This window comes from Carica papaya, chromosome 9 (assembly GCF_054855325.1).
Source record: "Carica papaya isolate Zhongbai chromosome 9, ASM5485532v1, whole genome shotgun sequence".
NCBI classification, from domain to species: Eukaryota; Viridiplantae; Streptophyta; class Magnoliopsida; order Brassicales; family Caricaceae; genus Carica; species Carica papaya.
This window is the reverse complement of record NC_142317.1, coordinates 14,389,872-14,414,402: the sequence shown is the minus strand read 5'-3', so window position 1 is coordinate 14,414,402 and position 24,531 is coordinate 14,389,872. Positions and strand designations below refer to the sequence as shown.

At 38.6% G+C, this 24,531-nt stretch overlaps 5 protein-coding genes across 5 annotated transcripts; 2 read left to right on the top strand and 3 right to left on the bottom strand.

The window, feature by feature from the left end:
* The first annotated feature begins 8,588 nt into the window (after positions 1-8,588).
* Positions 8,589-10,704, top strand: BIR6 (Pentatricopeptide repeat (PPR) superfamily protein). The gene has a single exon (XM_022033177.2). The coding sequence runs from the start codon at positions 8,668-8,670 to the stop codon at positions 10,552-10,554; it is 1,887 nt and encodes a 628-aa protein (XP_021888869.2). The 5' UTR covers positions 8,589-8,667; the 3' UTR covers positions 10,555-10,704.
* A 126-nt stretch (positions 10,705-10,830) lies between these two features.
* LOC110807862 (pachytene checkpoint-like protein) lies at positions 10,831-15,823 on the bottom strand. Its single transcript, XM_022033145.2, has 14 exons — positions 15,458-15,823; positions 15,301-15,364; positions 15,074-15,180; positions 14,847-14,914; positions 14,467-14,570; positions 14,281-14,385; positions 13,871-13,960; positions 13,680-13,755; positions 12,702-12,771; positions 12,539-12,609; positions 12,311-12,401; positions 11,946-12,073; positions 11,395-11,523; positions 10,831-11,279 (listed from the first exon to the last, which is right to left on the bottom strand). The coding sequence occupies exons 1-14, from the start codon at positions 15,576-15,578 to the stop codon at positions 11,139-11,141; spliced, it is 1,365 nt and encodes a 454-aa protein (XP_021888837.1). The 5' UTR covers positions 15,579-15,823; the 3' UTR covers positions 10,831-11,138.
* A 371-nt stretch (positions 15,824-16,194) lies between these two features.
* Positions 16,195-16,986, top strand: LOC110807874 (uncharacterized). The gene has a single exon (XM_022033172.2). It carries the CDS (start codon positions 16,413-16,415, stop codon positions 16,842-16,844), a length of 432 nt encoding a protein of 143 aa, XP_021888864.2. The 5' UTR covers positions 16,195-16,412; the 3' UTR covers positions 16,845-16,986.
* A 103-nt stretch (positions 16,987-17,089) lies between these two features.
* Positions 17,090-17,736, bottom strand: LOC148240090 (uncharacterized). Its single transcript, XM_088211007.1, has one exon. The coding sequence runs from the start codon at positions 17,597-17,599 to the stop codon at positions 17,252-17,254; it is 348 nt and encodes a 115-aa protein (XP_088067133.1). The 5' UTR covers positions 17,600-17,736; the 3' UTR covers positions 17,090-17,251.
* Positions 17,737-19,690: 1,954 nt separating this feature from the next.
* Positions 19,691-23,473, bottom strand: LOC110807876 (Protein kinase superfamily protein). Its single transcript, XM_088211006.1, has 7 exons — positions 23,045-23,473; positions 22,775-22,909; positions 22,263-22,395; positions 21,954-22,149; positions 20,588-20,712; positions 20,290-20,448; positions 19,691-20,177 (listed from the first exon to the last, which is right to left on the bottom strand). Exons 2-7 carry the CDS (start codon positions 22,903-22,905, stop codon positions 19,863-19,865), a joined length of 1,059 nt encoding a protein of 352 aa, XP_088067132.1. The 5' UTR covers positions 22,906-22,909; positions 23,045-23,473; the 3' UTR covers positions 19,691-19,862.
* Between the last annotated feature and the right edge of the window lie 1,058 nt (positions 23,474-24,531).

Below are 24,531 nucleotides of genomic sequence, written 5' to 3'. Positions count from 1 at the left end.
AAGATAATTCGCTTCGGGAGGATTTAGACAGACTATTTGAGATGGTGGAGGCTCTCGTAGCTGCCCAGCAAAGGCAAGAGGAGAGAAGGGAGTTACCCGGACCTCCTCCGCCAGCGCAGGTTGAGCCCTCGCTACAGCAGGCTGATCCCGAGCCACCCCGGCAGGAGCCTGTTCCTCCACAGTACCACCCGGCGCCACAGCCGCGGTACGACCCTGTACCACAGCCACGGTACCAGCAGGCGCCGCCACAGCACATTCCAGTACCCCCACCACATCAGCAGGTGCCACCACAGGGTCCCCCAGTTAACCCTCAGCCGGCCCAAGTCCCTCTACCTCGGGACCCCGCTCCTTCCTTGATCGACCCCGGCTTCATAGAGAGGTACAGAAGACTGAACCCTTCTACTTTTGCAGGGGGATCCTCTTTTGAAGAGGCCCAATACTAGCTGGCAGAGACTGAAAGAGCTTTTGAGACCTTGGGAGTAGTTCCTGAGTAGAGGGCTACCATTGCCTCCTACATGCTGGTAGGGGAGACATTGCTAGGAGAGGTTGTCTACAAGGCATGTGCCGTGGAGATAGCAGATAGGAAATTGAGGGTAGACCTGATAGGGTTAGACACAGGGGATTTTGATGTAATCCTAGGAATGGATTGGCTAGCGGCGTATCACGCCACCATAGACTGCTTTAACAAAAAGATTGTATTTAATCCTCCCAACGAGGAGCCATTTACAAGTTAATAAAATTATTCGGTACTGATTTCTCCTAATGGCAAATTCTTTTCTTCTTAATTCCCAATGCCTTAATATTGTATTTTCTCTAACTAGGTAAACCCAAGAAAGAAGTTTGTATCCAGGAGATTCCAGTAGTCCGAGACTTTCCAGACGTATTTCCGGATGAACTGCCCGGTCTACCAGGGGACAGAGAGGTCGAGTTCACCATAGACTTACAACCAGGAACCCAGCCCATCTCGGTAGCTCCTTACCGAATGAGCTGCATCGAGATGGAAGAGCTAAGGAAACAAATCACTGAGCTATAAAACAGTGGCTTCATTAGACACAGCATTTCCCCATGGGGTGCCGGGGTTACTTTTGCAAAGAAAGGGGATGGAACGTTGAGACTGTGCATTGATTATAGAAGGATAAACAAGGTAACAATTAAGAACAAGTACCCTCTTCCCCGGATTGATGACCTTTTCGATCAGTTGCAGGGTGCATAGGTCTTTTCCAAAATAGATCTACAATCAGGTTACCATCAGGTAAAAGTGAGAGCCGAAGACATCCCTAAGACGGCATTCCGAACCAGGTACGGACACTATGAGTTCTTGGTTATGTCGTTTAGGCTAACCAACGCCCCGACCATCTTTATGGATCTAATGAACAGAATCTTCAGAGAATTCTTGGATCAATTTGTCATCGTGTTCATCGATAATATCTTAGTCGACTCAAAAAGTAGGGAAGAACATGCTCATCATCTTGCCCAAGTCCTACAGGTACTCAAGGAAAAGAAGTTGTATGCGAAGTTGAGCAAGTGTGGATTTTGGCTCGAACAAACTGCCTTCCTAGGACATGTTATATCGAAGGAAGGGGTGTCGGTGAACCCCGAAAAGGTTGAAGCGGTACTTGGTTGGGAAAGGCTGACAACAGTTAAGGAAATTCGCAGTTTCCTAGGGATGGCAGGTTATTACCGCCGATTTGTCGAAGGGTTCTCTAGTCTAGCAGCTCCTCTGACCCGACTCACAAAGAAGAATGCAGGGTTTGAATGGAATGAGAACTGCGAAATGAGTTTTTCAGAGTTGAAGAAGCGACTGACTACTGCACCAGTGCTGGCTCTACCGAGTGGATCAGGAGGGTACACAGTTTATAGTGATGCCTCCTATCTGGGCCTGGGTTGTGTCATAATGCAGCATGGAAATGTTATAGCATATGGGTCTAGACAGCTAAAGAATCATGAGAAGAACTATCCTACCCATGACTTGGAGCCTGCCGCAATCATACACGCCTTGAAAACCTGGCGCCATTATTTGTATGGAGAGACCTTTCAGATCTACACCGATCATAAAGGTTTGAACCATATCTTCACTCAGAAGGATCTCAACATGCGTTAGAGAAAGTGGATGGAACTCCTCAATGACTATAATTGTGACATCCTATACCATCCAGGTAAGGGCAACGTGGTGGCCGATGCCCTCAGAAGGAAAAGTGCAGGCACCCTAGCCCATCTGATGGTTTCAAAATGTAGGTCCATTGGGGCTACACAGCAGGTTCACCTGCGAGACCTAAAGAGAGTCACATGTTTGGACCACCTAGCAGTCCAACCCGAGTTGATCCAAAGAATAAAGGAAGCCCAGTCAGTCGACCCCGCCCTAGTAACCCGCAAGAAGAATGCAGAACAGGGAGTGAGCTCAGAATTTCAGATCTCTGCCGACGGATTGATTCGTTTCATGGACAGAGTGTGTGTCCCAGACGACAGTGAGTTAAGAAGAGACATCATGACAGAGTCCCATAGTTCAAGGTTCGCCATGCATCCAGGAAGTACGAAAATGTACCAAACTATGCGACCTCGGTTCTGGTGGACTGGGATGAAGAGAAATATAGCCGACTTTGTATCTAAGTGCTTGGTATGTCAGCAGGTCAAAGCAGAACATCAACGCCCGGGCGGGTTACTTCAGCTTTTACCGATTCCAGATTGGAAGTGGGAACATATCACCATGGACTTCGTATCGGGACTACCCAAGGCACGATCGTGACATAATGCTATATGGGTAATTGTTGACCGACTCACTAAGTCTTCCCACTTCCTGGCCATCAGAATGACTGATCCTTTGGACAAGTTGGCAAGAATGTATATCCAGGAGGTAGTCAGACTGCATGGAGTTCCGGTAACAGTGGTATCCGACAGGGATCCCAAATTCACTTCTCGGTTTTGGAATAGTTTCCAGCAAGCTATGGGAACAAAGCTGTCTCTTAGTACTGCTTTCCACCCCCAAACCGATGGACAATCAGAGAGGACAATTCGTACGCTGGAGGATATGCTCCGAGCTTGTGTCCTTGACTCCGGGGGCATTGGGACGACCACCTACCCCTGATAGAGTTTGCTTACAACAACAGTTACCAAGCAAGCATCGGCATGGCCCCATACAAGGCGCTATACGGGCGTCCGTGCAGGTCACCGATCTGTTGAGAAGAAGTGAGCGATAGAAGATTGTTTGGCCCGGATTTGGTAGAAGAAACCACGTCCAAGATAGTTAAGATCAAGAAGAACATCCAGACAGCTCAGAGTAGGCAGAAGAGTTATGCTGATACCCGGAGGAGAGACCTGGCCTTTGAGAAAGGTGACCGGGTGTTTCTTAAAGTCACCCCCTTCAAGGGGATTAGTAGGTCCGGCAGGAGGGGAAAATTACCCCAGATATATTGGACCCTTTGAAATCTTAGACAAGATTGGTACCACGGCCTACAGACTTGCACTGCCTCCTGAGCTCTCCCGGGTTCATAATGTGTTTCACGTATCTATGCTACGTAAGTACAATCCGGACCCTTCTCATGTCTTGGCTCATGAACCGCTTCCACTCCGAGAGGACTTATCTTATGAAGAAGTACCGGTCGATATCACGGACCGAGAGAGCAGAATACTCCGCAACCGGAAAATATCATTTGTAAAAGTCGTGTGGCAGAACCACACGCCCAGGGAGGCCACATGGGAACTGGAATCAGAATTTAGGGCCCAATATCCCCATCTGTTTGATCAAGAGTAATGAGGCAAATTTGGGGACCAAATTTCTTTAAGGGGGGGAGAGTTGTAGCGCCCGGAAAGGGGCTGAAAAAAAAAAAAAAAAAAAGCCACGTCGGCAGCCACGTCAGCAGGCCCGGTCAGCAGTCCCGGCCAACCGGGACCTGCCACGTGGCAAGACCACGTCATTCCGGAATGGGCCACATTGGCGATCCGCGTGGGCGCGATCGGACGACCCAGATCAAGCGTGCGATCGGACGGCCCAGATAAAATCGCACGGACGACCCAGATTCAATCAAAATGGACGGCTGAGATCAAAAGGCAAAGGGTTATAAATAGAACCCCCACACCAGACCACAAACCCTAGCCGCCTGCCGCTCGCCGGAGAAGACGAACCAGAAGCCGGACGCCGCCACCCGCCGCCGCACCGAGGAAATTTCTGACCGCCGATCGAGGTAAATTTCGTACCCCCGACTCGTTTTTCCACGCTGATTCCTCCTGTGGCCAAATCAGAGCCGAAATCCTGGCCAAACGGCCGGAATACACGGCCGAAGCCCAGCGGCGCCGCCGCGCCCCTTCTTGATTTTTGCCTCCGATGAGGCCCTTCCCGGCCTCCGTTTGATGCAATTTTTATATCACCGTGATCACCATTCTTTTCTCTACAGGTTGACTGGAGCCGAATCACCAAAACACGAACCTCGCCGGAGAACCGCCGCACCCGAGAGCGTCGCCGCCGGTAAGCTCCGTTTTTCCGTGATTTTTTGGCCCCCCGAGGGCCCTAGGGTTGTTTTCTCGCAGGGACCGATGCGAGTGTGGCCGAATTCGGCTAGAAACGGCCGAAAACAGCCAGCCCGAGGGGAATCGCCGCCGCCAGCGGCAGCGCCGTCGCCGGAGCACGGCGGAGCCGCCGTGCCGGAGTTGCGATATTGGCCGAAAGGGGCCCTGGGCCTAATTTGGGATTTTTTTTGGAACACGTGCAGGTACCAGTAGTGCGTTTTAGTTCCCCGAGAAAAATTCAGGGAAAATTAGGGACAGCCTGTAGTCGCACTGTGAAGCCGTGTTCGGACCCCGAAACGTGTAAGGACCCCTCACCTTATTTCCTATCACGGTTTTAAAGTTCAGTAAATGATAAAACGGTATTTCATGAATCAACGAATGTGTGAAATTGCTTAAGGTCGCTAATGGAGCCCAAGTCTAGTGTATTTGTCGGTTAACTGTTATTTGGCATGTTTTACAGTTTTAAATGCAGCATGAGGTTCAATGTTTTCATTTTATAGTTTCGTGTGCATATTTTACTATTTTATTGATTATGGATTAAATGATCGGGATATTGATGTTGTATGTTGTCTGTTTAGCATAAATACTGTTTGCTTGCTTGTATGTGGATTAATGATGCTGACTGAGGAAAAAGAGAATGAAAAATTATGTGAATGGGTAATGGTATAATGTGGTCAGCCTGACTAGATATCCTGGGAGATGGTGGACGGACCGGGTCCGTAGGGAACCCTACCGGGATTGTGGTCTCCCATACCGGACGGAGTATGGAGATCTTATGTGTTTTGGCGCCCATACCGGACGGGGTATGGGGACGGCCCGCTTCACCCTCATACCGGACGGGGTAATGAGGTCTATGTTTTGGCGCCCATACTGGACGGGGTATGGGGACGGCCCGTTTCACCCTCATACCGGACGGGGTAATGAGGTCTATGGTTTGGCGCCCATACCAGACGGGGTATGGGGACGGCCCTGGAATGGATTTCAAGTGTTAAGGATTAACGGGTAGCGGGACCCCTATGGATCCCCATGGATACTAGTGGGCTGGTGAATCAAGAAAATATGTTGTGTAACGATTGAATTACGAAAAGTTTGATAGGTAATTATGTTATACAGTTCATATGTATGTTTTCATGATGATGATGATGTTATTGCTTTCGGATATTGTTTTATGAATTTCACCGAGGTAAGTGAATGGTAAAGGTTTTATTATTAATAAAAGGATTTATTGTAAATTATGCTCCATTGGTCTTTTTGTGTTTTCTACCCACCTTTACCTCCGTGACGGTGAGATATCGTGATGTCTTTAATGGGCTAGTGTAGCTCATTCCTTATTTAATCATTTCAGATCAAGAGGACATCGTTCCCGAGCCGGTTCCGCAGGAGGACGACGAAGGGGACGCCTAAAGACTCCCTAGTCACATTCGTAGTTTTTTTTTTACTTTCAAGTTTCTCCTTTAGGTAGTTTAATCTTTTATATTTTGTGAGCACGTTTTTGGTTTTAGTGTAAGGGATGCTATTCAATTTTGACTTCGCTTCCGCATTTGATATTTATAATATAATTTCCATTTTAAATTTTCGGGGCTGCTACAATATTATAATTTCATATTCAATCAGTCGAAACAACAACTGGTATCCATGAAGGTCTATAGGAATGTCCCCACTACGCATGAACTATTTTTTAATATTTTCAATTAACGGGCCGTCCCTATACCCCGTCAGGTATGAGCGTAAAAAAATACCATCCTTCAATACACTGTCCGGTATGAGGGTGAAATGGGTCATTCCCATACCCCGTCGGGTATGAGCATCAAATTATCAATCCTTGATACCCCGTCCGGTATGAGACAACATTCATAGTAGGGTTTTCTATGTACCCGGTCTGTGCATCATCTTCTAGGATATCCAGTAAGCCTGTCATTCATCCATTCATTAATTAAACAATTTTTTGCTTATTTTTAATTTTCAATTTCTCAATTAACTAGAAATCACGTAAAACAAGCAATATATATATCAAGGAAACACAATCGAATTATCATTCCAATTCCAGTGTATTATTATGCATTCAAAGTGTAAAATCAATCAATCAGTGAAACATGGCAAACAACAATAAATAACCAGTTCCGGCTCAATTAGTAACCTTTAATTATCGATATTTCTAAATTACGCAAACTATCATATTATTTATAATAAGCTTCAATTCCATAACCAGAAATAAAGTGAAGGATTCTTACTCAAATTAATGTCCGAAGTACTAAACTTTTAGCTACATCTATTGGCGGTCCTCAAGTTTCTTGAATTTTCCTTTGGGGATTAAAACACACTTCAAGTACCTAAAAATATAAAAAAAAAAAAACCCAAAACCAGTGTTAGAAATCTCTGTTGGCCAATTTCAGAATTCTAGCATGGCAGCTCCGCCGTGCTCCAGCGACGGTTTGCCTCGGTTGGCCGTTTTTGGTCAGTTTTGGCCAATTTCAGATAGTTTCGGCTGATTTCGGCCGGTTTTATACCCATCCTTGCGAGAAAATACGTTAAAGGGCATTGGTTGGCCGAAAAAAGTCGAAAAACTGAAGCTTACTGGTGGCGGAGTTTTCTGGTACGGCAGCTCCGCCAGCTCACTTTTGCGGTTGGGTGTTTTGCTTCGGTCAACTTGTAGAAAAAGAAATGATGATTACAATGATGAAAAAATTAAACACAATGAGAATTGGAAAGGGTCTCATCAAAAATGATTTTTATTTTTTTCTGTGGCAACGCTGTCGGGCTTTACCAGCGATTTCTGCCTCATCCGTCGGTCCGGGGGTGTTCAAAATATAATTTCGAACGAATGAAATTGTTTTTACCTCTTTTAGTGGTTGGAAGTGGCTCCGGTGCGGCGATAGGCGGCGATCGTCTCCCTTTCTGGGACTAGCTCTTCTTCTCCGGCCGCGGGTTGGGGGGGAGGGGGAAGGGTCTGGCGGCTAAGGTTAGGGTTTAGTGTGAATAGGGGTATTTATATCCGTCTCATTTTAATTTGAAGTGTCCATCACGTTTGATCTGGACCGTCGGATCGCGTTTAAATAAGAAGTGAATCTGGACCGTTCATCGCGATTTGATCTGGACCGTCCGATTGCGTTTAAATAGGAAGTGAATTTGGGACGTTCATCGCATTTAATCGCGATCATCCGATCGCGTTTGAGGAGGGAACGGATCCGGACCGTTCACGCGCGTAGGAATAAATCTGGATTGTCCGATTGCAGGCACGCGGATCGCCAGTGTGGCCTCCCTCGTGGTACTGTGTAAATGTGCTTTGCCATGCGGCGCGCTCCGATTCGTCGGGACAACTGACTGAGTGTTCTACGTGTCACATTTTTTTTAAATACGTTTTGACTCCTAATTTCTAATTTTTCTTTTAAAAATACCTCCATAACCCTAATTTTCACTCAGTTCTCTCAAAATTATTTTCAATTTCATCATCCACCTATTTTTTTCTTAATTTTATATTAAATAATAATTTATAAAATTAAAAATTAAATTTTATACATAAATTTTGAATTTTACAAATTAATTTCGGGTATTATATTATTTCTTCAGTTTTTTTTTTTTTTATAGTCTTTAATCTTTAATGGTTTGTTTCTCTTTCTTGAGTCATGTCTTTCACGCTAAATTAAAAATTTAAATAACATCGTTATTGTGGAAATACATTTATGTTATTAATCAAAATTAATAAGTTACTTTATTTTGTTTAATAATTGTTTTAGTTTATGCTATCATAAGTGAAAGTATTTTTTTTTTTAATTTTGAAATTATTCTTTTAGAATTTGGCGATCCAGTTTTAAATTATTTAAGTTATATAAGTAAATTAATGTAATAAAGAATTGTAAGGAAATTTTCAAAATTAATAACAAACTATACAGTTTAGTTTGATTTTCAAACATAAAGTTTTCTTTAGAATTTTATGATTCAACTTAATTAAAATCGTTTAAACTATATGTAAGTTATAGTCATTAGGACTTGTAGGGGAAACTTTAAGAATGAGTAATAAATAATTTTATTAGTATGATTTAAGTTTACACTAAATTTACTTTTATTTATTTAAAATTTTACAAGTTTTAAAAATAATATAAACAGTTATCTCTAAGGTCCCTTCCCACTGATAAACCCTCCGCCGTCTCCGCGCTCACCAACGCAGCCATGAATCGCTCCAAGGCAATCGCCGGTTCCGTCACTCTCCTCCGATCACTCCTCACAGCCCGTATATCCTCAACTCAGGTGACTCACTTGTCTCACCTCTGTCCTTATACTACTCCGTCAATCTCAAATCAATTCCAACATTTTCATACCATCCATACCCATCAAAAACTCTACTTCTCCTCCAAACCAAACCCCGTTGTACAACTCGTCTTGGACAATGATTGGTCCCACGAGTTAGAGCAGGAGTTGAAGAAATCAACTCCAACATTTAACTATGAAACTGTTATCTATGTTTTGAGGAAACTCGATAAAGCCCCACAAAAGGCATCCCTTTTCTTCAATTGGGTTTGTGAGAAAAATGGCTTTCTTCCCAGCTCTTCAATCTACAGCTTAATGCTTAGGATTTTTTTGCATGGAGGGTCCATGAAGCTTTTTTGGGTTACTGTTAGGAAAATGAAAGAACAGGGGTTTTACATTGATGAGGAAACCTATTCAACGACTATAGGTTTTTTAAAGAAGGAGAAATTGGCCAGTGATGCTGTTGCTTTTGCGCATTTCTATGATAGGATGCTTAAAGATAATGCTAAGGATGCTGTTGCCAAGAAGGTGGTTGATGTTGTTCTACGGGAGGAATGGAGCAGTGAGGTGGAGAGAGAATTAGAGGAAATGAAAGTAGGTCTATCAGATAATTTTGTGATAAGGATTTTGAAGGAGCTAAGAAATCACCCACCTAAAGCCACTGAATTTTTCCATTGGATTGGTCAGTGTTCAGGTTATAAACACAATACCATCACATTCAATGCAATTTTAAGGGTTCTGGCCAGGCATGATTCAATTAGAGAGTTTTGGACTGTTTTTGAGGAAATGAAGACTGCTGGACATGAGATGGATTTAGACACCTATATAAAGATTTCGAGGCAGTTTCAGAAATGCAGAATGATGGTTGATGCAGTGAAGCTTTATGAGCTTATGATGGATAGTCCATACAAGCCCTCAGTCCAAGATTGCGGCATCCTTCTGCGCAGCATATCAGTTGGTGAAAACCCAGACTTGGATTTGGTATTTAGAGTTGCAAAGAAATATGAATCCATGGGGCATTCCCTTTCCAAGACTATATATGATGCGATTCATCGGTCTTTGACAAGTGCTGGCAGGTTCAATGAGGCGGAGAAGATCATGAAGGTGATGAAAAATGCAGGGCATGAGCCTGACAATATTACATATAGCCAAATGGTTTTTGGACTTTGTAAGGCAAAGAGATTTGAAGAAGCCCTTAAAGTGCTGGATGACATGGAAGCACAAGGATGTCTTCCTGATATCAAGACTTGGACCATTTTGATTCAAGGACTTTGTGCTGCTAATGAAGTTGACAAGGCCTTAATTCAATTCGCAAGGATGGTGGAAAAGAATTGCAGTATGGATGCTGATTTATTGGATGTGTTGGTAAATGGTTTCCTTAGTCAAAAAAGGGTAGATGGTGCATACAAATTGCTTTTAGAATTGGTGAAAACAATTCATTTGAGACCTTGGCAAGCTACCTTTAAGAATCTTATAGAAAGGCTGTTAGGGATAAGGAAATACGAAGAAGCCTTGAGTCTTCTTGTTTTGATGAAGAAACAAAATTACCCTCCTTATCCTGAGCCTTTTATACAATATACTTCAAAGTTTGGGACCGTGGAGGATGCAGTGGAGTTCTTGAAAGCATTGAGTGTAAAGGAATATCCATCATCTTCAGCCTATCTTCATGTTCTAAAATCATTTTTGAAAGAAGGAAGACAGTATGAGGCCAAAGATCTTCTATTCAAGTGCCCGCATCATATTCGTACAAATCCTAAAATCTGTGAACTTTTTGGCTCTGCTGCTAACAGCGGCAATAACCCTGTATGAGGTTTTTTTTTTTTTAATTTTTATTTTCCTTGTTTCTTCACTTCTAATTCTCCTCTTTCTTTGAGGGTGAATTTGGGGGGGGGGATACGTTATCTTGTTGTAGAAATTTGTTTTGACATTTTTTTATAAACTTTAGAGCATAGTTGCACATCTTGATCTCATCTGGTATGATAGATTATAGGTAGAGCTTAGTTTGGTTGAAATTTTAATTGTATGTGATAAAAATTTGAACTAATAATTTTTTAAGAAACAGAACGCATACAAGTTATCTCCGGATGTTTAAGCTAAAATTTTATTCATGCCAAGTACTGTAACAACATATCTTTTCTAGGGTTGTACTCAATTCCACATGTATACGTTCAGGATTATTCCTGGATTTCTATGCTTCTATGTATGAATAACTGACGGCAGACAAATCTCCATATTTCTGTCCTAGTAATTTATATATCACTAATCATCTCATGCTATGACCAAATTTCTCAATGCAAAATGGAGATCACATTTACAAGACAAGTGTAATAGCCTTAACACAAATGTATGTCCTCTTCACATTACACAGTGAGCGTTAGTGAGTAAAAACTTGTTCAATCACAGAGTTCAGACTGCCCTCTTTTTATTGTATCTATCATTGTGCTCAAAAATTTGCAAGGATCACAGCTGTAAGGATTGGTGAGAGCCGCATGTGCCAAAAATGGTAGTTTTCTTAGTGATCTTCCACTCAAGCCCTATGCAGGTTATGAGAAAACAGTTCGAGATAAGAATATTAAAAGCAATGTTTTCCTTTCTTAATTTTCAGTAACAAAAACTGACTATGAAAATTGAACTATATTTATATCTTACCTCACATGTCTCTGCTGCTTCCAGGAATTGTTTAAAAAAATGAAGCTGTGACTGATCTTCCTGAATCTCAGATGTATTCAGTTTCTCTTTTAAAGTAACAAAATTTGGAATGAGAAGCGTGTTGGAGTCCTAAAAGAACCGTCACATAGTTAGTCATCCCATAAATTTTGTCACCTAGTGCCTAGTAGAAGAACCGAATAAAGGAGACATAAGGTCGTTGCCTTAATTTTGAAATTTATAAGCTACAGATTGATAAACTCTTCAATATCGTGCCACCGTGCATAGATTAACAAATAAACTCTTGAAATGTTTGATAGTACGAAGTTAATAGTAATATTAGTTTGAGAATGTTTTAAATATTTACTCAGTCATCATTAAGTTATTTAGAGAGATTATTAACTAGCTAGCTTATATTACCTCAAACTCCACAATTATCATTCCTCATCAAATTTTTCTAAGATTGTAAAGAGCTTATAACTTCTCCTTCACCAAAATTTAAACAAAGGTAAAAACCATCAAAATGACACAGATGATAAAAGAGCTACTGGAACCTGGAAATTTGATATAATTTCTGTTCGTACTAGTTCTTGCAAGCAAGATCTTAAAATTTCATAACGAGCTTGAAGAGTTGGAGGACCAACATAAGCTTTGATATCAGCTCGATCAACAAATGCAATATCTGCCACCCAAAGATTATTAAAATAGGTAAAAATCTCTAAAACTTGATTAATTACCTGCAGAAGAAATATAGGTAACGCAAACATAACAATACTAAAATGAGAAACTAGAAAATGACTGAATAAAAAGCTTTGAAGAAAATGGACTCTGACATCAGATTTATAATCAGACTGAGAAATTGCCATCCCAAGGTCCATGATGGAAGCCAATGGAAAACAAGGATTTCAGGTTGGCTTACCAATTGCAGCTGTTATATTTGATGTTGTAAGGATGATCACATTTGGTGATGATTTCAATTTGTCTAGCTGCGTTAGCAGTGCATTCACAACCTAAGACACATGTTTCGAAGTACATCAGACATTAAGCCAACATGGTCCACCAGAAGAAAAAAAAAAACTAAGATATTTATGTAATTGTGGAAGTAAAAGGACAGAAGTGGGTTGCCAAAGGTTGAACAATAGAATACCCGGATTGAATCTGAAGGTTCAGAACCAGATAGAGCAGCCTTTCGAGCAGCAGCAAGGCTTTCAACTTCATCTACAGCAAGACAAGATCGTATCCCAAACAATTATTGACCAGGAGGAAGAAGATTGACTGTAAATGCAAAATCTGGTAAAGATAAACCTCACCAATCAAAACAAATACCAGATTGTTTTCTTCCTCTACCATTTCTTGAATCTTTTGGAAAAGCTTTGCAACCTAAAAACAAAATATATCTTAGTGAGAACCATCAGCCACATATACTAGGTTTAGCTGTTAACGTTATGTTTGTCCTAATGCATATCATGTCGAAAGCTGACACAAGTTAAATTGTTCAGGACAAGCAGATAGACAATATGGCACGTTTGACAAGTAATACATTAAAAAATCCTTGTGTTTTTCTGTTATGCTCAACTGCCTGAGTAGTAAAGTGAAGCTAAGCAAGCAGAATCAAACCCATACAAGGAAGTATATCTTAATGAGAACCATCAGCCACATATCCTTAGTTTAACTGTTAACATTATGTTTGTCCTAATGCATATCAGGTCGAAACTGACAAAGTTAAATTGTCCAGGACAAGCAGGTAGACAATATGGCACAATTGACAAGTAATACATTCAAAATCATCCTTGTGTTTTTTGTTATGTCCAACTGCCTGAGTAGTAAAGTGAAGCTAAGCAAGCAGAATCAAAACCATACAAGGATGCCCCACAAAGGAGCAGCATCCTCACAGAGCCAAGGCAATGGGACAGCCTCAAAGTGTAATTAAGAATCAATGACTGACCACATGACCAGATTCACAAGTCATTCACTAGTATTCTTCACAACATAATTCACAATGCAATGGATGCTTAGATGGTTCAGACAGTAAGTCAACATTTCCCTTGGAACTAATAAGATCATGACACCAGGGAGAAAAAACCAGTAAGCAGCAGATTGCTCATCATCTTAGACTTTTACAATAAACAAGTGTGATCATGCTTTTCTCTCCAAAAGAAAACAAACTGGTAAATGGACTTAAACCCAATTTCTTGAACGAAGTAAAAGTAGCAGAAAATAAAAAAGAATGTCAAAACAAAATTACATAGATAGAAAAACATGAACAACAAAACTATTTTTCAACTTACCAACTTGCCACTTTCAGAGAACCATTTACTGAATAAAGAGTGTGCATTAACTTCAACCAATTGGCATTGAGGGTATCTGATCCAGGAAGTGTAAACCAGAAAACAAAAAGCAACTAGAAAGTCAATCACGTGATACAGTAGAAATAGTCTACTTGAACAAATGTATTATAATTGAAAAGAATTAGCAGAACCTGGAGTTTAATCGAATTGATAATTTTTGAGCTAATGCTTTACACAAAGATGTTTTCCCGGTCCCTGGAGGTCCATGTAAAAGGATAATGCTATAGATGCATACAGAATCAGACAAGAGACAGTTAGACTACTTGTGTAGGTCCATCAATAATATAATCAGTATATCATCTGTATTATGTAGACCTATTACAGAGCTAATAAGAAAAGGGAAATTGAAAAAACAATAAGTGGACATGATCAGAAGTTCACGAATTCGCAGTCAAGCTAGCTTACAGAAATAGACGACAATCAGTAACAGGAGTTTTACCAAAATAACAATATTATTCACTTTCATAAACCTTTTCCAAATCTTTCTTTCCACATAATGGCTACTTTTAAGCAAATAAGATATCAATTAAATGTTCTTTACCGGTTCCATGAGACTAGAAATGGATCAACACCTTTCTCTGTAAAAAGCAATGCACTTGAAGCATACCGCAACAACCTCTGCTTGAGTCCAGATTCATATATTAAACTGTAAAAAAGACAATTCCATGCACATCTTACTAGATTAGTATCTATTAGAGAAAAAAAAAAAAAGTAGTAGCATTCATACCTTTCCCACATGCCATCAAATTCCTTTGCTGGGAGAATCCACTCATTAAAGCTAGATAGTTGTCCATCCCCACCTAATTCCTCACATGGTCCTTCCTCATTAAGCTGCCAAGGCAACATCCATACAACACTCAAAATTGAACAAATCCACCAAAAGAAATGATAGTTAAAAATCCTTAAGGCAACACAAATCTTTTTTTTTATAAAAAAAAAAAGGTTCTACATTGTACATGAAACGACCTTACTGTGTCATAGATATAGACCGCGAAAACATGCTCCAAATAAGCTAAAAAATGCATGGAGATAAGCAACAGTGTGAAGAAACAAAGAATGCTATGTCTAACCTATATAATCAGCAGATGGATATCATAGTTCAGTTACCTGAAAGACATGGACGACAGGTTTGACTTGCCAAAACAAGAGAATGTCATGATTCTTCACCCACTCATCTATCAAACAACAACTTAAGCATTAGAGTCAAGACTAAAATATAAACTTATCTTTTTCCTAACTCACTCAAAAAGGAAAAATGAAATTACCATTTCTATCAAATCCCATAATGAAAAACTCAATTAATTAGATAGATCGTCATGGTCAAGAGAAAATACCCGTATCACAAATTCGAATCCTCTGTACATTTTGCACGAGAAATATATCATCAGCAGGCACCGGAACGGGCCCATCTACATAGCTCAAGCTTCGCTTCTCAAGCATTCTGCACCCCCAACCAACGAAAGAAAAGATACTTATTTTGTTGCTTGGCAACAATCTGAAAGATGATCAGCACCAAAATTAAACAACCATAAGTATTTATTCATATTTAGTTTGTTCGTACTGCTCAACGGCTACTCGGACATCTTCTTGTCGAGCTGTGCTGGAGGGTTTTAAGCAGACTTCAACTGGAAAACACAGAAAAACAAGAGAATGACTGAAAAGATGTAAAAACTGTGAAGCTGAGAAGTAATGACAAGTTAATTTCAACCTGTACATACCAGAGACGAGGATTTTGTCTTGGGGGAGGATAGGAGCTGGGCTGGGTTCTGCGACGCGGTTTTTCTCTGATATCTCACTGTCGATTGGATTTCGAATGGAGATGTCCATGGGAGTAATCATTACGTTTGGGTTTTGAAGAGAGTTGGATTTGGGGAGTTAGGAATTACGTTTGGAAACCAGAGAAGATGGCGATGGAGGAGGATCGAAGTGAGATTTTGGGAAATTGGGAACTTAGGGATTCTTTTACCAAAAATCAAATGAATTTGGGGAATTTTTGAAGTTGAGCGGGAAATAATATTTGCTCTTCTTACAACAGAGCATAGTTACGTAAACACGTGCAGACTTGTTCTTTTTTGAATTTTTGTCGGTCTCCAATTTAAAGATCAACTTTCTTAATATCTTCTTTGTCCTTTTCAATATACATACATATATATATATATATATTTACAGATTAAAAAAATTAAATTATATAAAAGTATATACGTGTATAACTAAAATGGAATTTAATTTTTTTTAAATAAGGATAATGAATATTTTATATTTTATATTAACTTATTCTAATATTTTAATAGATAATTTCTTAAATAAAGTTTTAAATTTATTAATTATGTGATATACATAAAATAATTATAATTTTTTATAATAATGAAATATTGTTTAAGGATTAAATGAAAAAATAATGTAAATTTTGAATTAAGCACTGAAAAGATAAAATAGTTGACATCCACACCACACAGAAGCTCTTAGATTGAAGATGGAGAAAGTTGTCTGTATCATAGATCACTATGGCCCATACACTCTCAATCATCAAAATATTCACAGCCATGGAAACGAGACGTTAACAAAAGAAGATAGCAGACATCTACAGCAGCTCATCTCTACTTCTGCAAGAATCTAGGTTTACCCAAACAACAACCATGGCAGCTCCACCAGTTTCTCAGAGGTGAAACAACCATGAAGAAGAAAGTGGAGATTGAAGATGACGATAGGCGAAAGCAGGAGATAACCAAGGCTGTCGCACAGGCTTGGTATGCGCGCTCTGGCAGCTCTAAACCTAGCAACGAATTCGATGCTCACCGACGAAATTTTGGAGGTAAACCATCCAGATTCAAGCTAGAAGCCAGGAACAAGTCTCCGGCCAATGCAAGTAGTAATGCACGGTGGGATTTTGCGCAGTCGCTATGGGATTCGTATGAGATTGTGAGCGTCGCAAAAAGGTTGGAGACTGGATTGGTGCTTGAAAATACTTTAGCGAGGGTTGGAGATGAAGATGATGAAAATACTAGTCGAGTCCACAGGAGGCGAAAGGAAAGTAAGAATAGTCTTAGGAATTTGTTTAATCGTTTATCTTCCAGGAGATTCAATGAGACTGATGTTCCCGGGTGAGACTAAATATAGTTAATTAGAAACTTACAGTCATTGCATGATACACAAACGTTTTCATGACAGAACGAGATAAGGGAAATCAGAAGTGAACCTGCAAATTTCTTTAGGAATAAAATGCCTGCAAAGTGAATTTTTGCTTTGAGCCGGCAATATATATATATATATATATATATAGATGTATATAAAGATCACTTTGTTGAAAGCATCTCTTGGTCAGTATGTGTATGTTAGCAAGTGATAATATATTAGTAGAAAACTAATTTATTCATTTGATAGTTGAATATTCCAAGCTACATGATTGAAACAGGGGGAGAGTAAGACAGGCATATTTTATTTTAAGCATGGTGGGTTGGGGAAGAGTATTATGGCCTGTAGATGATTCAGAAAGGTACAAGTAATTTAGTTGATCACTGAAATTTAAAGGTCTTCCATTTGCACAACTCAAATCCCTTGTGTTTCTGCCTGATGAAACTCTCAGCTTGGACATCAATACTTTCCTGGTGAACCTCATAGTTTCCATCTCTACCCTCTTCAATCCTCTCAACATACTCAGATATCTGAACCTTCTTCCCAGGTTTGTTACTGGGTTTGTGCTGCTCTTCGTCTTGTTCCTCGCGAGAGAAATTGTTTTTGAAAGCTCTGTGAACATTGGGGTAATGGATGACAGTAGGAGATCTTTCTAATCTCTCGAGATGGGCGTGGTAGTCGTTGGATGTGGTGTTCCAACCTTGGTGAGAGTAATAGCCGCTAGCCATATTGGAGCCTTTGCTTTGAAAATGTTAGATGTAAGAAGAGATGGAAGGTGAATTTTATAGACATCTCATTTTTTATTCTTGAACCAATAATGGTGAATCAAATTCTCCATATCTTTATGAAGGATGGTATAGAATGGAGAAAGGCTCCGTTTAAAGTTGATACCTTCTGGCGTAATGAATATTGGAATCATCTTTCTCGTTTTTGCTTTTTACACAGATAGTGAGTCCCAATTTTTTTGGGTCCTCAAAGTGCCAAAAAATGAGATGCAAAACGCCAACAATTTCATCTCGGTTTTTATATATTCCGAACCCACAAAATTTTATAAAGAGTAAACAACAAGATCACTTAAGGAATGTTATCATGCATTCATTATCTCCCACCTTTAAATTTAAGTGTAAAAGAATCGCACTTGTTTAAACAATATTTTAATATATATTCTTTTAATCTTCAAAGATATCTTGTCTTTTAAATTTAATTTTAATTTTAATCTCAGAAATATTAATAATAGAAAAAATTACATAACTTATAATTTGTGTTGTCCATGAAATTAAGATATTATTATTTATATTATATAATTATTTTTATCAAATAAAATTAAAATTTTAAGCTAAAGTCCGACCAAACATAATTTTTTTTTTTTTTATTACTCTCAGTACATTTTGTATAATTATCTAACATAGATTTTATAATTAACACCAAAGTAAATACCTGTTTTCTATGTATTAAAATCCAAGTTGACTAATTTTTTATTATTGCTAATATATATTAAAAGGCATTTAAAAATTGTTTTTAAAAAGAAAAGGACAAGGGAAAATTCTTTTGAAAAAAAAGTTATGTAAAACGAAGCAGTTTCGATTTTATATATTTGATCAATTAACAATAATTCTTCTAATTAAACAGCCAATGGGCTTTTAAAAGATGATCTTGACTCGACCCTCTTTTCGCGCGAAAACCAAAATCTCCATAACCACTGCCCCACTGTCAAATCCTGCGATCGCCGTTATTTTCTCGATGGTGCTCTCCTCCTCCGCTTCCAAATTGCTACCACGGAACACGTACTCTAAATTTTTCATGAAATCCATCAACTTCATTCCTCATGTTACAGTGTTATGATTAGAGGTTTCGCGCTCGAGCAATCCCCTCATAAGGGCTATCTTCTTGTTCAAAAGGATGCATGAAAATCCGGATCAACATGATGAATTCACTTTCTCCGTATCCTGAAGGCTGGCTCTAGGCTAAGATATTTGAACAAAGGTAAACAGATCCGTGCTCGCGCGGGTTTTAAAATTTGGGTATTGCGTCTAGTGGGTTTGTTGGCAAACAGTTTACTGCATACATATGCTAACTATGGGAAACTCCAGGTACCCGTTGAGTATTTGACGGAATGTCTAAAAGCGTGGAATGGAACGTTTTCGAGTTATTGCAAGAGTGGACTGTTTCATGATGTGCTTGAATTGTGTTTGAGTTTGATTCAGTTTGTTGATTGCATGTGGAAGATTGGCTAACACCGAATCGGTAATGGATTTGTGAATGTGTGGAGGAAAATGGGCTTCTGCGAAATCTTACTTCAATGACTTCCCTCGTTGATATGTATGGCCAATTGTGGGCAGTGTTTGGATACCGCGAGAAAATTCTTTGACCAAATTGGATGGAATGCCGTGATTTCAGATTATAGCCAAACAAGTCGATATATAGAGGAACTCAGTATTTCAATGAGATCAAGTAACTAATGTAGATTCAAAGGAGGTTAGTATGGTTTGTTGTGGTGTCCTCGGAAGTGGATTAACAGCTATAAACAAGAAGAGGATGAAATTCATGATTTCCCTTGGGAGTACTTGGATTTTTATGGAAAATTTTGGTTGATAGAGAATGCAATTGAAGTTTTTGAAAAGAGTCTTTTCTTGGGCAGTGCTAATTCAAGATCTTGCTAGCGATGGAAAATGGAACAGGGGTGTTATAGTTAAAGTGAGCATAACTTCCATTCATGTCGTTTTAAGTATGAGCAGAGACTTTATCTAACAAAGTCAAAGAAAAAAAAAAGTAAAAGTGGGAATATTCAACAGCATTGGTGGATAGATACGCTGCAAATATTTTATCTAACTGACCTTAATTGAAATGTAGATTATTCACTTGAAATTTGTGGTGTTATCAAAATGTAATCACTAGAGTTGAATCCTAGTTTACTGAGCTTCCTTCAGCTAGTTTTGACCCCGAGAAAGGGCAATTATGTTCATATTTATCATTTCAGTTGTCGATAATGGGTTAATAACACTGGCTAAAGCAGAAAAAGAAAGACTTCGGCTTGTCTTCCATCTTTCCTTTGGTAGTTTCCCCCGAGTCATGGTGTGCTGCCATCAAAGAGCTTGTACCTGGAGATTCCGGTGGAAAGACTGTATTTTCTGAAGTAAAAATTTGGGGAGGAATCATGGGTTTAGGGGGAGCAACTGTAGAAAGATAATTAAGAAGCATCTGGATTATTTGACTAAAATTAGGCCGGTCATTCGGATCCTCCTTCCAGCATGAAGTCAGAATAATTACCAGTTCCTCTGGTAAGTTTTCAGCGCTAGGCCTTACATTCTGAAAAAGCAAAATTAAAAAAGTTCAAAATTATCAGCTAAATTTAGCGTACTAGATTGATTTTCTAGAAGTAAATTGTTCTGATTGATTCTCAGAAGGCAAAGGCTCCTACTTTGAAAGCAGCTGCATATGCTGCCTGAAGATTTGACATGCCTTCAAATGGCAATTTGTTATGTAAAAGCTCCCACAGAACAATAGCAAAGCTGTAGGCATCCACCTTATGGTTGTAGTGCTTCTTCTCTCCCTGCCTTAATGTAACAGTACTGTACAACTGGCAACATATAGCCATTGCAATTAAGCACTACTTTTGTCAAGAGGATATTAAGATAGAGATTGAGAAAATTATAGAAAGACAGTCAAGGATGAAATAAGAAAAAGAATAAACTATGAGGTATTCTTTAAGGAAGTACCTCTGGTGCCATCCATCGGTAAGTTCCCGTTTCAGCAGTCATCATTTCTGTTAATGATTCTTCTCTAGCTAAGCCAAAGTCTGCTAGTTTTACTGTCTTGCGGTCTGCTGTCAAGAGCAAGTTCTCTGCGAAGAAAACAATTCAAATCAAGAAACCACTCAAAGCAACCAAATTCTCCTCGTGTGATGCTTGTAGACAAGCATGCACAAATTAGGCATCAACCTTCAGTTTAAGGAGCATTGTTAACATTCTAAGAGACACTCACAGAGAAAATCATATAAGATCTCTATTGTAAACAAAGTTGATGCATGTGAGACATTAAGGAACCATCAGGATTATAGTTAATCATTGAAGCAATATACTCTTTCTAGCCATGTAGAGTTGCTTCATCAAGCAGTCATCAAGGCCCTAAACTGCTAATGCTTGCCAAGAAATTTTCAATCTGTCCCTAATGTTATTGTCCTGTAGCCAAATGCTGACAGCATTTGGCTGTGATGCAGAAGAAACTGATTTAAGAAACCAGACGACAAACAGTCATGAACTACAATTATTCCCCTCCACAAAAAATGAATTACTCTTTTTACATTTTTACCATGTTAAATAAAGTCTGTTTTTGTAAAAGAAAAAATAGAAAAAGCTAGATGGAATATTAAACCATTGTGGATACCTCCGTTAAGGATATGTAGTTGCAGAATGTTACTTTCACCAAAATCATATTAGTTTGTTATGATAAAATTTAATTTAATCACAACAGTTCTACAAATACACTAACGAGTTAAGTCATAGGCTTGTTGAATTAAACATTATAAATTCATTACCGTCAGTTCATAATACATTCACAAAATAATGAGTTCTACGTTTTTAATAAATTTCAAACTTGTGGCCTTCAAATAAATTGTTAGAATTTTAACTATTAAACTATCATATTGGTGGTAAATAAAGTTTTTTTTTTTAATTATGTGAATAAAGGTTCAAAGATTCACTACCTACCTACCTCACTTCAGACACAACAATATACATGTCCAGATATGAGATACGTAGCCTTGGGCCTTTCTCAAAAGCCAATATTGACTTTATAGTAATGACTGAATAACCCGACAACAACACTTCTAAGAGATGAAGGCTAAATAATGAAAACCCTTATATCGATAAACTGCCCTGTTTTGGCACCCTACAATATACCCAGGCAATGTTTGAAACAGTAGATAGTAAGAAATAGTATGAAAATTTGATGTTTTCCAATATAACCAATAGAATACAGGGACAAACATGAGCTACCATAAAAAGTGTCATTTTACAAATTCTAAACCTTCTCCTACCAAATTACACCTTAAAAGCACCAGAGAGAAAGGATACAAAAGATTACCAGGTTTGAGATCTCGGTGTATGATGCCATGAGAGTGTAAACATTCCATAGCACGAGCAATGTCAAGGGCAAAACCAACAGCAACACCAGTATCTAAGCACCTCGGCCTCATGTTCAACAAATATTTCCTCAATGTTCCTGCCAGCAAAAGCTCAGTCACTATCACCATAGCAGGTTCTTTGCAGGCACCTATAAACTGTTGAAACACAAAGGATTCAACATTTACAACATTTAAGTGTTAATTACAGATAAAATTTACAATAGTTTCCAAATACAGCTAGCCCACTAATCTTGAGATCAAAATAAAACCTTGACTAAGTTTTTATGTTGAACTCGAGATAACATGGAAACCTCTCTTGCAAACCGTGCTTCTCTCTTGGCGATTTCTTCTGGAGTTTCTCCATTGTGGACAATTTTGATTGCAACAGTCTGGTTTTTATACCTTAAGCAAACAAAGGCAAAAAGAAAAGCAAACCACTGAGACAACACCAAACTGTAAACCCACCAGAGCAGGAAACTACTAATTTCTTGCGAAAGAGCTAAAACCAAATTTATCCCCAACAATCAAATGCAAAACAGATTCAATTGTCAAAAAAAATCCCGGGAAACATAACATGGGAAGATTCTGAATCAACATAAAGAAAAATGCATTAGACCAACCAATTACTGATAACTTAATAGGAAGATGGATTTCTCAATCTATCAACAGGGAACCCAATTCCTTAATCTGAAAAACATATAGTCTCAGCTAAATTTCAACTTACAGAGACCAACAAAGAACGAAAAATATAAATTTAAGGAAAGAGAAGTTGCAGACTTACTTTCCTTCGTAGACTTTGGCATGGGCACCCTCTCCAATTCTTGGGCCAACAAAGAGATGCTTGGGATCAATTAGCCATCTGGCATCTAATTTGAACTCATCAACTGAGTGATACCTATTTCCAGATTCCATAATCCTAACAGACGAAAAAATTAAACATCTATGCCTATCTTGCTTCAAAATCCAAAAAGGAAAGCATTGAAAAGCTCGTTCACCACAGTGGTACAGTTGGGATAAGATGACATGAAACAGGGAAGCATACAAGACATACTCTGCGTATATAATCTCGTCTGAAGAATCAGGCCCGGAGATCGAAACTGGGAGATTGATGGGTTACATGCTACTGAGGAGGCAAAAGCAAGAAACCCCATATGTACAAGCATAGAGGGGAGACTAGAGAGAGAGAGAGAGAGAGAGAGAGCTCCAACCCCAAAGAAATTTGTTTAAAATTTCATGGGGAAAGAGAAGAATCCCCATCAAGGGGAGCAGAGGAACCAATCACAAAGGCTGAAAAGAAAACTAAAGGTTTTCCCCATTAAAACCCAATGAAGAACAATGAAATGGGGAGATACGAGGTTTGGTGTTATATTTGTTTAAACGTTAAAGAGGGTACAAACAAAACAAATTAGAGAGTTTCTTCAGTCTAGATCTGCAGACAGAATCATGGAAGGGATTGAGTGTGTGTTCTTTTTTTTTTTAAAAAAAGTAAAAAAAAAAAAAAAAAAGCAGAAAGAGAGAGATATTTGTATTGGCAATAAAGAGTGTGGGAACCATATAGTAATCAAAAGCACATGGCAACTGATTTTGTCAAACATAGGGACAACCCACTTACAAAGAAATGCCTGGACTACCTACTTCAACATATGGAGCATCTTATACGTCCACAACTTACAGGAACAATCCTATAGTAATGCCCATATTTTAGCTTTGATTAAATTGACAATAGGGTTTTTTGATAATGTGTTTCGTTCTCTGACCCATATATATGTATGTATACAACAATCTAATCTTATTATTTTCTTTTCTACTAAAATTTTTAACTATTCTTCAGTTTCACATAATACCCATATTGTACATTAGTTTTCTTTCATACCCAAAAGAAGAAAAAAATTATTTTGTACTTTGCATGACTATGGAAGTTAACAGTTTTCTACCACAGAGAGTAAAAACCAGAAGTGGTAAATATATAATTTGTGGGAAATGAAGACACATTCTATAATATGACAATACGATGATAATTTTCATTATTTATCATATCATCAGTCTTTAAAAACATGTTCTTAAAATTTTTGCAGTTGTTTTTCGAAAAAAAAATAAAAAATGTTGTATATAAAAAAATAAAGAAAAAAAGAATTTAGCTCGATCATATTTTAATCTTTATCAATAACATGATGGTTAAACAAAAATTATAGGGTATGGAGCTAAAAATCTTGTTTAGTAAAATAACATAATAAAACAAATTAAAATAAATATTATAGGGAATATAGAGTAACTTGAAGTAAAAATTGATGAAAAATAAATTTGTTATGTTAATTGTTTGACCACCAATAAGTAAAAATAAATTGATGAGCCTTCTGTATTTATCTAGTTCACTAAATGATGGACCAGAATCAATATTTAACTTATGATATTTAGGAAGAGCTATCAAAGTAGGCTTAGTATCAAGTAATCCCATGTCCTTCAATATATCTAGTACGTATTTTCTCTAAGTAAGACAAATGTCAACTGAAGACCTGACAATCTCAACACTAAGAAAAT